General features: G+C 39.6%; 1 protein-coding gene across 2 annotated transcripts in view; it reads left to right on the forward strand.

The window, feature by feature from the left end:
• Positions 1-12,867, forward strand: part of NWD2 (NACHT and WD repeat domain containing 2) — a 58,952-nt gene extending 46,085 nt beyond the window's left edge. For both annotated transcript variants that reach the window (XM_074587780.1, XM_074587781.1), the window contains 4 exons: positions 2,200-2,403; positions 4,233-4,377; positions 4,682-5,271; positions 7,205-12,867. In XM_074587780.1, coding sequence (XP_074443881.1) covers positions 2,200-2,403; positions 4,233-4,377; positions 4,682-5,271; positions 7,205-11,140 — 4,875 coding nt within the window. In that variant the 3' untranslated portion in view covers positions 11,141-12,867. The remainder of the gene's footprint in view (positions 1-2,199; positions 2,404-4,232; positions 4,378-4,681; positions 5,272-7,204) is intronic.
• Positions 12,868-14,696: the final 1,829 nt, after the last annotated feature.

A 14,696-nucleotide genomic window follows, 5' to 3' on the forward strand; every position in this document is an offset into this window, starting at 1 on the left:
TGCAAAGGCTTGCAATTCAGCATGATATGAGTTATTAACCTCACTTGAATAAAGAAGGAAAAAAAAGATTACATTTTGTTTAACCTCTGCACCTTCAGAATGACAAAATTATAGGGCTCTATGAATAGCTCAGAGCAGTAAAAACTCAAAAATTTTTCCTGGTCATCTCATTATGTGAAGAAACGTAGCTCTATCTATGAGGGGACATAGTAGTTAGAATGACCACATAGAAAAAATAAATTCATATTATAAAAACAGTGGATCATTTCATTAAATTGATTATTATTTAATTCTAGTTACTGAACACGTTTGTTCCTTTCTCGTGATTCCTTGATGTGCACCCTCAATGAAGATATTGTAGGATATGAATGGGCAGCCAGGCAAACCCATCTTTTCCCTAATGCCTCTCTATCAGAGCAGCTTCTTGTTGGATTTGGGTGCTGGGACTTGTCAGAGACCAAAACCCGGACTATATGAACTATCAGAGGTCCTACATTCCTTCATTTCTCCTGAGCAGTGGACAGACATTGACTTGTTCATGTCCATCAGCTCTTTGTCACTACTCTGTTGGAGGATGCCAACCGCTCGCCATCGGAGCCAGCAGTGTAGTTTATGTGAGCTCTTCCTCATCTTCTTCAGGCAAAAATCAGCCAGGTTCATTTATGCAACGTGAACTGCGGTCTGAGCTAACCGAGGTGGTTTTGCCTCAAAGAGGATAGGGAGCGTTCACATGCACTGCTCTGCCACCTCTGCTCTGGGGCTACAGCATCTAGCATGATGAGCCGCTTGAGCACCTTCTGCCAACACAAGTGGATTCAGAAAAGGGGTCTGCAGCTTCACGTTTTTATAATCAGTGAAGCAGGGTTCATCATCATCAGTTATTGATTTTCAGGGTTTAGTTACAGCTGGAAAAGTTTAAAACAGCTTCTCATTATGATAAGTGCTTTAAAAATAATGAATATTTAGATTTTTATTATTTACAAACAAGGTCATTTACATTTTTAGGGTAACTGTATTTGCATTAGCATTACTTTACTAAGAGATCTTTCTGATTCAAATCAAGATGCTGATACTGTTGGTTCCTCTCCACATTAAGTACTCCTTCTCATTAACTCAAAATCTTCACTGAATACATTTAAATGAGGAAAGATATAAAAACTCTTACTTTAAAGGAAGTGAGAGTTCTCACTGGCTTCTATGGACCAAGATTTGAATGCAGAACTAAGCTGACGATCGCAAATTTGAAAAATTTGGTCAAAAGAATGCAAGAGTGTCCTGCAACTCTATCTTCTATAACGTTTTCCCCAATACTTTTTTTATAAAATATTTATGGACAGCAACCTATGGAAATAAATTTAAAAAAATTATTCAGAGTATCACAACCAATATTTTAATCCTCAGTTTTGAAGGTGAAAAATATCCTGTGCCACAGTTTAAGAACTGATTTCCACAAATCTTTGCCTGTATACCAAATATGTGCATTTAAGGACTAAAATTTCTATTTCTATTCGGTATTTGATCAAAACTGTCTTCCCTTGCCCCGCGGTTCATTCAGCAGACAGATACCAAGGCAAAGACATCGAACATTTTTGCAACAAGGGAATATGAGACATCAAAGCAGCTTGTGGTTCTGCAACATTGATCCTTGGTATTGCTGGTATAAGCCACATTTTTAATAACATCAATATAAGCTGTACATAATATCATGTGAGTTTTCATCAACAAGCAAATAAAATCATCTCTTCCATTACTGTGGAAACTAAGAATAAAGCCAAGAGCTAAAGAATCCAGAGACGCATTCTTAGCCTGAGTCCAGAGGAAAGGATTTCCACATTCACTTTTTTATGTGAGATTAATGCCAACCTGTGGCTGATGGGAATCAATAATATTCGAGTCAATACTGTGCTAAGAAAGTATGTTGGGCATTTTTAAATTTCTTCTTTTGAATGCCTTTTTATTTTTATTACCAGTTAATAAAGAAAGACTATGCACCTACTTGAAATTTTACCAAGCCATCATAGTAGGATGCAGCTCAGCCCTCAACCATAATTCATCTTACACCGTATCTGTTTCCCTTCCTAGTAATTTCAAAGTCCTTAAACTTTTACCACACTGATTTTTATGAAATTCATATCCTGAGGAGGGGTTTTGCCTAACCAAAAAGCAAAAGTTAATCCCTACTTTCCTGCAAATACACAGGGCCTATTAGGAGAGAAGTATGGGAACATCCGAATACCAGGGGAAGTTGAGTCAGCAGAATTTGAAATGATCCTGGATGCTGCTGTGGAGGCCAAGCTAGAGACAAGGATTTTAGAAGAGTGGTACTGCAGGGATGAGAATGCGGTGCCACCAGCGTATTACCTCAGACCAAAATCTGAAATGCTGAAGAACTACCAGAATACGGTAAGTCATAGTCACCTCCTTACCAAATTCTTCTCTAGCAGTTACAGTGGCGGGCAGTCCCCCAGGCCAGAAACTTGCTGCTGTCTCTGAATTAACTTCTACAGCCCTGTCCACACCTGAGCAACCGGTGCTGTGATGCTCCTTTCCCATAGGTGGTGAAGGGAGCAGCTGTGAAACGCCAAGGGACACGATGGGTCATGACTCCTGTGTTGATGCACTCTCTAATAACAGCTAGAGCAAGTGGATTGTAGCCATCCATGACCTGTTGAGGCTAGTGGGACAGTGATACAGATTTCTCTTCCCTTCCCTGATGCTGGAATAGGGAGAGCCCAGGCTTTCCTGCCCTGGTATTGTGCTTTTGCTAGATTGCAGTGAACAGGACTTGCAGAGAAAATACACATTTTCCTTTCTATCCCCATACAAGAAAGGTTTTTAAGTCAAACAAGCGCTGTGCTGTCCTGAGTCAGATCTCATACTTTGAACTTATGAACTGTATTGTAACTGAAGATTTTTGAACACTTTTAATTATAATTTTCAAAACAGGCATTTGTTTTTAATTGATGTCAATAAAAACTGCATGTTACCTAGGGCTCAGTTCTACCCTTCTATACATCCTATATACCCAAGGACACATTTCAGTGTACGAAAAATTAAGTCCTTAACAGCGTATTCCCTTCGTTTTGAGTGCATATGGTATTATACAAGAAAATTAAGTTAAACCATTATGCTGCATTCACTTACCGTGTAGCAGAATGTTTTCTCTGTTGCATGAAAAAACATTGAAAACGTGAAAAGCATAGACACAGAAAGAGTTTTAATGACCTGAAGACAGTATAGTGTGCCTAATTCTGTAGTATTGATCACAAAGGAGAAAGCAAGATTTGTAACTGCATTGTTTTGCTAATGCCCAGAGTATCCCTTTGAATAAAGCTTGGTTTTTTTGTTATTAAAGCTTTCTACCTTTCCTCAAGCTACTGATACACAGGAGTAAGTAAAAAGATGTTCATAACTTAAAGCTAACATAGAGTTACATCTCATAAACTTAGAGAAAGTAATAAAAGATACACAGCTCTGAATGTGTCAAGAAAGAGTTGCTAGGGAGCTCGTCCTGGAGGCCGTTCTTTTGCCTGTTACACCCTCCAGGAAAACTGGAGACCCCTTAAACCCTTCACCTGCAGTAAGTAATGCAGCAGCAACTACTGGCTACCTCAGAGAAACCTCCATCGTGGCATCTGTGAGACACCATCTGAAAGGATTAGTGAATTTATATTAGAGTCCCTCTCTGATGACAGTAAGATTACCGTTACTATAGCAATGAATGAATGAAAGTAACGTCAGATATAATCTTGTATTTTTCAAATATGGTAGCTAATATGAGGTGCTTAATTACAGGTACCAGGAACCTCATTTTCAGTTTTGAGATCCAACTTTAAATAATAATAATAATAATTATTATTATTATTATTATTACTTCTCATTAAAGGAGCGATAATTTCAGCAGTATTACTGCTGCTTTATTATCATTATTTCAGGCTTGGTTCTCAAAACCCTCTTTCTTTAAAGGTGTTATTGGTCTTATCCTTGAAAAATATTGCATTAAGCTGCCTACAAAAGGAATTCAGAAAATACTCAAAGTAGATAACTTTTATATAATTCTAAAATTGAATACATTATGACAGTATAAAAAGTTTAACTCTTATTTATTTATTTTTAGTGTATGTGTTTCTCTGTTACCATGTTATTTATGAACTTGAATATTAGACTTTTACTTTCTGAAGTTGTAGATGTGTGTATTACAGCTACTGTCTAACTATGGATATTTTTAAAAGATGGAATCTTCTTCAAACTCTATGAATGAGAACAAATGGCAAGATATATCAGAAGAGATTAAGAAGATTTTTAAGACTGCTGTGAAATTGCTGTATGAGAAAGGGAAAATGAAACACAGCCAAGCAAAAAGATACCTTTCCTCTGGTAAAGTTCAGTCTAACTATTTCTATATATTCATTTATTATCTTTTCTACCCACTTTCCACAAAAATGAAAACTTATTTCTCTCGGCATTTCACGTATAATTGAAGAGAAAAAATAATGTTCATTGTGCTTGCTTGAAACGAAAACCCATACGAAAGCACCCAGCGATTTTTCTATGCTTTTTCTGTTTTTCACAGAAAACAGATGCAATCATTTAAGAGTCTGCCTGTTGGGGGTGGGGGATGTTCTTGAACTGTTTATAAAGAAAAGATAACAGAAACTCTGTGTTCTCTTTTCATCCTCAGCTATTGAAGATGAACTTGATTTTGCCTTGGGTAAACAAACACCAGCTTTCCTAAAGAAGTGTGTTTGCTACATTCGGAAAATTGCCAACATTGAGCGTTTTGTTAAAATTCCAGAGATGGGAAAATACATGGATGTAGTACATACAGCTGGGAAGTTTCTACGAGATCCCGAAGCCCTTGAGAAACTGATCAAGCTCAGGGATGAATTCATTCCTACCATCGTCGCATCATCCAATCTGAGAGTGTACACATCCGTCACTCACTGTGACATGAAACTGGGCTACTCCCAAGAAGTGGAGAACCATTACATCGAAGGGCTTGGTAAACAGTTCTATGAAGACATGATTGATATAATCCAAGCAACAGTCCAGCAGAATTTTGACACCGAGACAGACTTGCTGTACGATGAAGTTCTTCAACACTCATCCCTATGTAAAACATACTCCACTTTTTATGAATATAGATGTGAGGCATTAAACATAATTCACAAATACATTCTACCTAGTAAAATAGGACACATTAACCCTCTTATCATATACGGAGGACCATGCACAGGGAAGACTCTTTTATTAGCCGAAGTGGCAAAGAAGGTAAATAAATACTTTACATAATACGGTGATGTTAGGAGCATTAGTGTGTAAGGGCCTCATAGTTCTCTTTCTTCCTTTTGTCAACAGATCTGATACCAGCCCTCAATATATAAAATAAAGATAATAAAAAGTATATTCTACATATTACTGTACACATATTCATAAAAAGACTTACCTTGCAGTAATAACATGTCTCTGTCATGTGCTTAGCCAAAACTGAAGTACTTTAACAGACATCTTAAAAACCTAATAGGAATCAATATATTTTTGAATTAACAACATGTATTTTAGAAGGGTCTCTTTCCCTCTTGTTCCACTGAGCTCCTATGAATCTAGAACCATCTAAACGTCATATGCTGGTTTTAGTCTTACTCACAAATATAACGTGTCTTTCCAAGTCATGCCATCTTATGTTCTTATCAGAAATTACTCCAGAATTAGGCTGCTACACTTGCTACAAATCTATCTGTAATAACCTGCAAAAATGCCCGTACTTTTTTATCTGACATACGCTGTTTAAATCATTGAGCTGAGTACAAGAGGAAGATGAGTGAAACACTTGGAAGGCAGGACCAGATGCAGAAAAAGACCAAACTGGCATCTCTGAGCCTAGTTCTCCAGCTGGGAGTCATAACTTTGAGTTCCCTGCAGGGTGCTCAGAGAATTTAGCACAGTGGGCTGGGAAACAGCCGTATCAGCCAGAAGGAAATGGAGAATCACACAGAATCACAGAATCTTCAGAGTTGGAAGGGACCTCTAGAGATCATCTAGTCCAACTCCCCTGCTAGAGCAGGATTGCCTAAAGCACATTACTCAGGGCTGCATCCAGGTGAGTCTTGAAAATCTCCAGAGAAGGGGACTCCACAGCCTCCCTGGGCAGCCTGTTCCAGTGCTCTGTCACCCTCATCGTAAAGAAGTCTTTCCCTGTATTTGAACGGAACTTCCTATGTTCCAGCTTGTGCCCATTGCCCCTCGTCCTGTCACTGGGAACCATTGAAAAGAGTCTGGCACCATCCTCCTTCAACCCACCCTTTAGATACTTGTAAGGCAACAATAACATTTAAAATCCCGTATCTTTCCCAAATGTGACGTCCTATAGATTCACATTAGTTGCCTACATGAAACTGGGATTTGCAATTCAAGATCTCATTTCAGACCTGAGTACATAAGTTAACCTAGAGACTCTCGTTATGCTTTTCTTTTAAAGTATTGTGTAATAAAGTGAGGTGAAAAGACTTAGCAAGTAAGAGAACCGAGTGTCCTACCCTGCACACACTGAGAGCATTTAAAGTCACATTCCTCGCTTGCTTAGAGTATGCTAACCAAAAAAACCAGCAAGAGATACTTTTTACCCCTTGTGGCAGTGTGAAAGAGTCAGAGGCACACTAAAACAGAGCGTACTTCTGTGGTCCAGGAACTAAGGTAACCTGCTAGTAAAGGGTAGCAATCCTGTACTCTCATCCCTGTCCTCCAAAACCATCAGGGCATCCACTCAGATGGGAATCAACGTTAAACAAGCTTAGGTGGCAAGCTGGTCTGCCTGGCCAGGGATGACGTTGCTTAGCATCTAAGGAAGGTGGTTAATAAAAGAATCTCTCTGCTGACTTTCAGAAGTGGGACACAGATTTTGCAAAGGGTACCCTGGGATTTATGGGCTACATTCTACTCATGTCTCCTTAAATGTAAGGGTTTCAGTGTTTTGGATATTACCTGTGCTAAACAAAGATAACATATCATATAAATTTAATCCACTGCACCCATAAGTTTCACCCAGTGCACATAAATCAAAACAGCCTTTAACTCTGCCAGTGAGAGCATTGTCTTTCAACCAGTAACATTTTAAAGTGTTTATTTATGTATAGGCAATCTCTATTTATAAACTCCGTTACTGTGCTTCATTTACATATTAACAAAATTATGCTCTATATTCTAGGCCTATTCCTGGCTGCAAGAAGAGATGGGACCAGATTCTGACCCTGTGGTAGTTATAAGATTTTTGGGATCCACTGAAACAAGTACAGACCTGAAGAATATACTTCAAAGTATTTGTGAACAATTAGCAGTCAACTATCATTGTCTCGTACAAAGTTACCCAAAAAAGATTCATGACCTTCGGGACTTGTTCATCAATCTCTTGAATGAGTCTTCATTCCACAGGCCGCTGGTGATAATATTCGATGCCCTGGAACAGCTAACAGATAGTGATGATGGCAGAAAGCTCTGGTGGCTTCCCATTCACCTTCCCCGTTCAGTACGGATAATTTTGTCAACACTGCCAAACAAGCACGGGATCCTCCAAAAACTGAGGTGCCTTATTCATGAAGAAGACAACTACATTGAATTGACTGCAAGGGACAGAAAGATGTGTAGCCAAGTACTGAAACATCAGCTGCTGCGGGTTAAAAGAAAAGTAACATCAGGGCAACAAATCTACGTCAATGAAGCATTCTCCAAGTGCACGCTGCCGATGTTTGTGAACTTAACCTTCAGAGAGGTCAGGAACTGGAGATCTCACAAAGATGTGGATGAGTCCTCCCTCTGTGTCACTGTCCACGAAAGCATAGAGCAGTTGTTTTGGTCACTGGAAAACAAGTGTGGATCAAGACTATTGTCAAGAGCACTTGGCTACATCACTATGTCCAAATCTGGCCTAAGTGAAATGGAACTGGAAGATATTTTAGCCCTTGACAACAGTGTTATGTATGAACTGAGTGAGAGCGTCAGAGAAAGTAACCCGCTGAGAATTCCATATATATACATTGCAAGGCTTAAGGAGGGCTTACAGGGGTACTTGATAGAGCGACAGGTGAAAAATGTAACACTTCTTCTTTGGGCAAATAGGCACTTGCAACTAATTGCCCAGAAATTGTACCTGCACAATGAAGAAGATTTGCATGAAATGCACACAGTCATGGCAGAGTATTTCCTTGGTGTTTGGTCAGGTGGACGAAGAAAGCCTTTTTACAGCAATGACCAATATCTGAATGGTTGTCCTGACCATGACAGTAGAGGCCTGAACGAGGATGAAAAGCATTGCATGGATCAGACTGCTTTTGACAGGCAGGCACCTGATCAGCCATGGGTCTTTCAGTGTAATCCATTAGAGCCTGATATCTTTTTTATCAATCACAGAAAAATGACAGAACTTATTCACCACTTGACAAGATGTGGAAGAACAGATGATCTTCTGTATGGAGTCATCATGAACTTCAGCTGGCTGTACACCATGATTAGAATAGGACAGTTTGATAAAGCTCTTTCTGACATAGAACTGGCTTATACCTACTCGCAAGAAAAGGAGCTGAAATTTCTGGCCAGTACCCTCCGCAGTATAAAGTTCAAAGTAGTAAAATACCCAGGTTCGCTCTCCGCTGAATTGCAGCAGAGGCTTCTCCCAGTGGTAAGTTCATTGCCCAAACTCAGACATCTCCTCTTAGAATGTGACAAGGACGGACCCAAGTACTGCTCTATCGTCCCTTTGCATTCCTCCATGGATGTGACTTACAGCCCCGAGCGCCTGCCACTGTCATCCAGCTGCATGCACGTCACTGAGATTTTGCCTACTTTTAATCCCAGCACAATTATTGCTGCTTTAGAAAATGGCTCCATCAGCACTTGGGATGTAGAGACCCGCCAGTTACTAAGGCAGATCACAACAGCTCCATCTGTTATCTTAGGCATGAAGCTTACTAGTGATGAAAAGTACCTTGTAGTGGCTACAACAAAAAACACTCTTTTGATATACGATAACGTAAATTCCTGTCTTCTATCTGAGGTGGAAATTAAGGGGTCGAAACATTGTGGAATTGGGGGGGGGTCCAGTTTTATAAATGGATTTACGCTATCAGTCAACCATGCGCTTGCTTGGCTGGAGGCCAGCAAAGACGTCACTGTAATAGATCTGCTTTACGGTTGGCCTCTCTATCACTTCCACTGCTGGTACGAGGTGACCTGTGTGCAGTGTTCTCCAGATGGAGTTTATGCGTTCTGCGGACAGTATTTGAACACCGCCACCATTTTTCACTTGGGCAGTGGAGAGAAGCTGGCCACTGTGACCTCCGAATTTTCCAGTGGATTTGTGAAATTCCTTCTCATTCTGGACACAGCCCAAGAAATGGTGATGGTGGACAATGAGGGTAGCCTCTCTGTGTGGAATACAGAGGAAATTGCGAATCCCCAGCTTACGGATGACTTTGACTGCAGGAGAGAAGACAGTGAAGTTGTCAGCATAGAGCTTTCTGAAGACCAAAGTGCAATTTTAATTTGTAAGGCTCTCAGCATTGAACTTCTTGACACTCGTGTGTGGAAGGTGGCTGAAAAGTTTAGAGCTAAACACAATGAGCGCTTTATATCTGCTGTGTTGTCCAAAAATGGCAACTGTATAATTGCTTCAATGGAAAATACCTCAGCCATTTTTGTTTGGAGAAGAGATACGGGACAGTGTATGGCAAGCTTACAGGAAATCTCAGGAACTATAGTCAGGCTAATTAAATCAAATCATCATAACATGCTGCTATCCTTATCCACCAGTGGTGTCCTTTCTATTTGGGATATAGACATCATAACTGCTATGTCCAATATTGACAAATCTGGCAAGCCTATCCAAAGACTGGTGTTGCCAGCCAGGGGGGAATTAATATACACATTGGATGGATCAGATTCTGTCCATAAGTGGAACTTCAGCACTGGATTTATTGAAGCCGTGTTCAAGCACGAAGGTATCGTTGAAAACTGTGTGCTGACCTCTTCTGGAGAGATAATGGTTACATCAGACGATAAATGCAGCCAGTATGTATGGCACACTGTTAGTGGCGAAAATATCTTTCGCATTAATGGACAAAAAATCTCAGAGCTAATGATTACTCATAACGATCAATTTGTAGTCTCTCTCTGTGAGCAAAATGCATCCCGAGTTTGGCGATTGGCTACAGGACATAGGGTTTGCAATATTTTAGTTGCCTTACAGAATGCATTTATAACAACTGCAAATACATTCGTAGTCGGAATGGCGAAGAATAAAGTGTTGGCAGTGAGTCTCTGGACAGGCAGTATAACCAAGAAGTTTTGCTGTGATGATGGCGCAAGCATTGTGGATATTAAGCTGATACCAGACTGCCCAGATATTATAGTATTTATAACATCTACTGAAACTGTGAACATCTGGAGCCTGACGGAGGAAGTCATCTGCAGACGCGTACAATTGCCTACCAATTTCTTAAAAAATTTGGAAGACTTTGAAATATCCCCAAACGGGAAGCTAGGAATTATAACCCGTGGTGACGAAAACATCAACGTGCTTGATTTATACAGTGGAAAACTTCGTGTGGTTCACGCTCCAGGTGTCATCTGGCGGCAGAGGCTGTCTCGGGATGGCCGCTATCTTGTGTACATCTGTTTTCGCAGTGAAGAAGATGATGACAACGGTGCAGTCTCTAGTTTAATAGTAATGAGGCTAGCGGATGGCAAAAACATCGGTGCCTGTTCTCTTTATAAAACTCCCACTTTTCTTGCACTCTCACAGAGACATTTAAATATTATTATTGGATTTGATGACGGAAGTATAGGTACTTACACTGTAGTGGATCGAGTTGACGCTGCACTGAAAATCAAAATTGCTACTTCAAACAGCCGTCAGATTTTCAACAACACAACACAGGTGATTAGGCCAAAATGTCACAATTATAGCTTCAAAGTGACTGCAGACTGCATTTGGAGGGAATCAACAGAAGTATTCGCAAGGGATAGCCCCATTACAGTTACAGAGCCTGAGGTGAGTGAAGCAACACCAACCAAAAAACACAACTATTGCTATGAGAAAGTGTGCTCAGCCATAGATTGCAGAGGACACAGTTTTGCTGCTGACAACTAAGTAACCGTCTGGACTAGCTTATCTGAATAATAGTATACGTGCATAGATTTGTCTTCTGAATTCACGTAAAAATCAGTGCATTTCTTGGAAGACAGACAGAAACAGCAGAGGGCAGACCAGCTGTTTTTTCCTCAAGAAATATTCTTACATTTATGTAAACAAAAAAAAAGCAAACATAAAGCAAATGGGCTGCAGGGTTTTTTAAATTTTGGAATACAAGGTTCAGTCCAGGATTTCACCAGGGCCTTGATTAAAAATTTCTAGCAATACTATCAGAATTGTTATGCTATTACAGAAGTTAGGTGATCTTATCTGGGATTGACAAACTGTTTTAACTACAGCTAAAGCTCCACACGATTGGTGAGAAAAGCCAGACCACTATTTTCTATATCAAGTCACCTAGATGGGTCTATAGCTAACAGCCAACTTTATACCCACTTGCAAAAATGTGTTTTACTGCTTGATGGTGCAATGACAAGATGTCACCTGCCAACCTGAAACACTTGATACATTCCATCATCATTTAAAAAATACCTACTTTTTTTTTTTTTAATTGGGATTAATCTTTGGGTTGAAAGGAGTAGGTGCCAGTCAGCTGCAAACATGTCAACATGTGAGCTGATAAGTATTTGTTCACCTGAATGAATGGACTGAAAGTTTGTTTGGTTTTTTTTAATTGCATGCAGGGATTTCAGGTTTCTGTATTGTGACAAAAATGATAAAAACCTAGGTCATAAAAGGAATATAGGGCTTGGGGTTTATATTTTTGGTTTGGGGAACTTTTTCGTCTTCACAGTGTATTAGTACAGGTCGTAATGAAAACTTTTTCAAAGAGAAAGGGCGTTACAGTTACACGCATTAATTTCTTTATGTTAAAAGGTTGCTATCCATTTTGTTGTAAGAAAGTCTAAAGTATCTCCTATGTCCCCAAAGTAATCTTAATAGAAAGTTTTCAGACATGCCATGTATTAATCTTGATAACATTTGCCTTACTATCATTTCTGCTCTTTCCCATCATAAATACAGATCAGATGACCAAACACTCTGGGACTGCTTGTATATGTGCTGAAATACTCCACTAAATGTAAAGGCTGTCCAAAGGTTCTTTACTGGTCCAATTTGTAATGGGTTTTTCTTACTTCCACATACATACAAGCTTCACTTTCTGCTTTCGAACTGTTCTGAGCCTTTTGTACAGTTTTACCAGTTTCAAGGCAGAAATTGTGAAATAATGACAAATGCTTTAAAAAAAATACATTTTGACTAAGGAAAATAAAATACTGGACACCATCTGAAAGGATAAGAAGATTTTTTTCCCTCCTTACGTATGTTAAAGTTGACACACCAGTAGAAATTTTTTGAAATTATTTAAACAAAACAATTTTATTTTTAAAATCAGAACTCCATGCCACAAATTTCCAAGAAATGAATGCTAAGCTAGAACTTAATGTAGTGTGTGAATGTTCAATGTACAAGCCAATATAGTATATTAAGTGACTTGAATGATTTTTTCCTAACCTGTTTGCAACTAATAGATCATATTGAATGTTTTTATGTAAACTTTGTATTGTTGGGAAAACCTACCCAATCAGAGATTTATATTTTCATAAATGTCAAATTTAGTTAAATTTTGTTACAGAGTTGTTAAATTAGAAATCTATTGCAGTCTTCAAACAATATACAGTCTTGTGTATGCATTGTTTGTACTAATAAACTAAGGAAACAGTCTTGTGTGTGTCCCTTAATTTTAGGGAAATTAAAGGGCTGAGGGACACAAGGCATTTGCAGCTCCCATTAGCCTGTATTTAAATCATTTTTAAGGGCTATATTTAAGGGTGTTTTTCCCACCAGTTAACTAAATCAAGCATTCAAAAAAATCAATGAAATTCACACAAAACATCCGTGCTTAGATGCTGCTTATGACTAGATTGCATACTGCCACTGTGCAAGTCAACAGGCATGAGGGCTTGTGGAACCTATCTAGTGGAAAGCTCAGAAAAGAGGGGAGCACCTGAAATCCTACTCCCTTTCAGACCTTTGGAGCTACAGGAAGGGGCTGTGGGATCCACGCCTCCGGGGATCCTGTTCTGAAGGTAAGCAACTTCCACCTTATTTCAAACACTGGGCATGACTCACGCGTTTCAGCCTTGAAGTTCTTGTGCATAACCTGCATAATGTTGGAAAGTTAGCTCCTTCATTATCTCAGAAGAGTAAAAACACATCTCCTCTCTGCCAGGAGAGTGGCTAACTTTGGGCAGTAAAGGAGTATAACATAGAAACAAAGCAAAACACAGAAATGGAGTAACATTCTTCCTTTTGGGGAAGCACTACCAGAACCCAGCTGGTCCCAGCTCAGCTGAGTGACTTACTGATAGAGTACCCAGACTTGCTCCTCTTGTTTTCTGTTTCAATGAACTTCACGGTCTTCTGCACAGTGGCACAGCTTCTTGGGGCAGGAGATACCCAGCAAAACAGAGGACCCACCTAAAAGTGGAAGCAATCTTCCCTTCAGCTCAGGTCAAAGAGGGAATTGATTTTAGGCCTCGTCTAGTTGGTCAAAGCAATAGGCTGACACGTGAAAGCAGTGATGCTGTATATTAAAAGGCATGGGTGTTCTTGTCCTGCTTTGAACCTTAGTCTTTTATGTTCTAACCAAGGACAGCATGAGTGGTTTTTACCACTATTTTTTTTAATTGTAAAACAATGACAAAGCTGAACATGAACATGACTCCTAATCTACTTAAGCCCTGCAGCCAAGTATTGGGTTCCTAATCTCACTGAAGGATGCTGTTTAAGTCCTGTCCCTCCTCATAATTTATCTATGTCTTAATAGATAAACGATTTCATTCAGCTTTCCAGCTTCCTGAATCTATTTCTCAGGGGTCAGACTCCTCATACTGAGCCTAAGCAGCAGACACAGGTTCCTGAATGGCATTAGGCTGCTCAGTGTCCAAATAGTTGCTACTGCAAGAGTGACTACCCCGTAGCCCCTCACAAATCTGTCCCCAGGTATGTCTGTGCAGTGGTACAGGGACAAAGTAGTTTCTCTAATAATGAGCCATCCAAATGCCAAGTGCTCTTCTATCCCTACATAGAAAAGAAAGTAAATTGCTCTATTTAAGGAGCAGTATTTGCATATCTAGAACAAAGCTTTCATTTATTCTTTATCTTCAGTGCATCAATAAACAGGCTCAGATGAGGTCCATAATTTCTGACACAGAAGATTCTAGGAATAGGCTGTAGCTGCAAGAAAGCTTTACAGGGGAATTAGCCGGAAATTCTTTGGCAGACAAAGGTAAGCCGGAGGTCAGCTAGAAATAATATTTTTATCAGTCATTTCCTTTGTACCACAGCTGGGGAATGCACAGCCCGTGACTTCATTTCATACGGCCTGTGGCCATTCGACTTTTTTCACATTATTATCAGATAACATCAAAATGTGAGTTAACATGTAGCCTGGAAAAGGCATTCAGAAGGCATTCAGGTTTCAGTGGTTCCCCAGCCCTGATTTCTCCATGTTGCATACTCAAGCCCTGTACATAGACCGGTGGAAACA

Source organism: Larus michahellis, chromosome 5, assembly GCF_964199755.1.
Source record: "Larus michahellis chromosome 5, bLarMic1.1, whole genome shotgun sequence".
NCBI lineage: Eukaryota > Metazoa > Chordata > Aves > Charadriiformes > Laridae > Larus > Larus michahellis.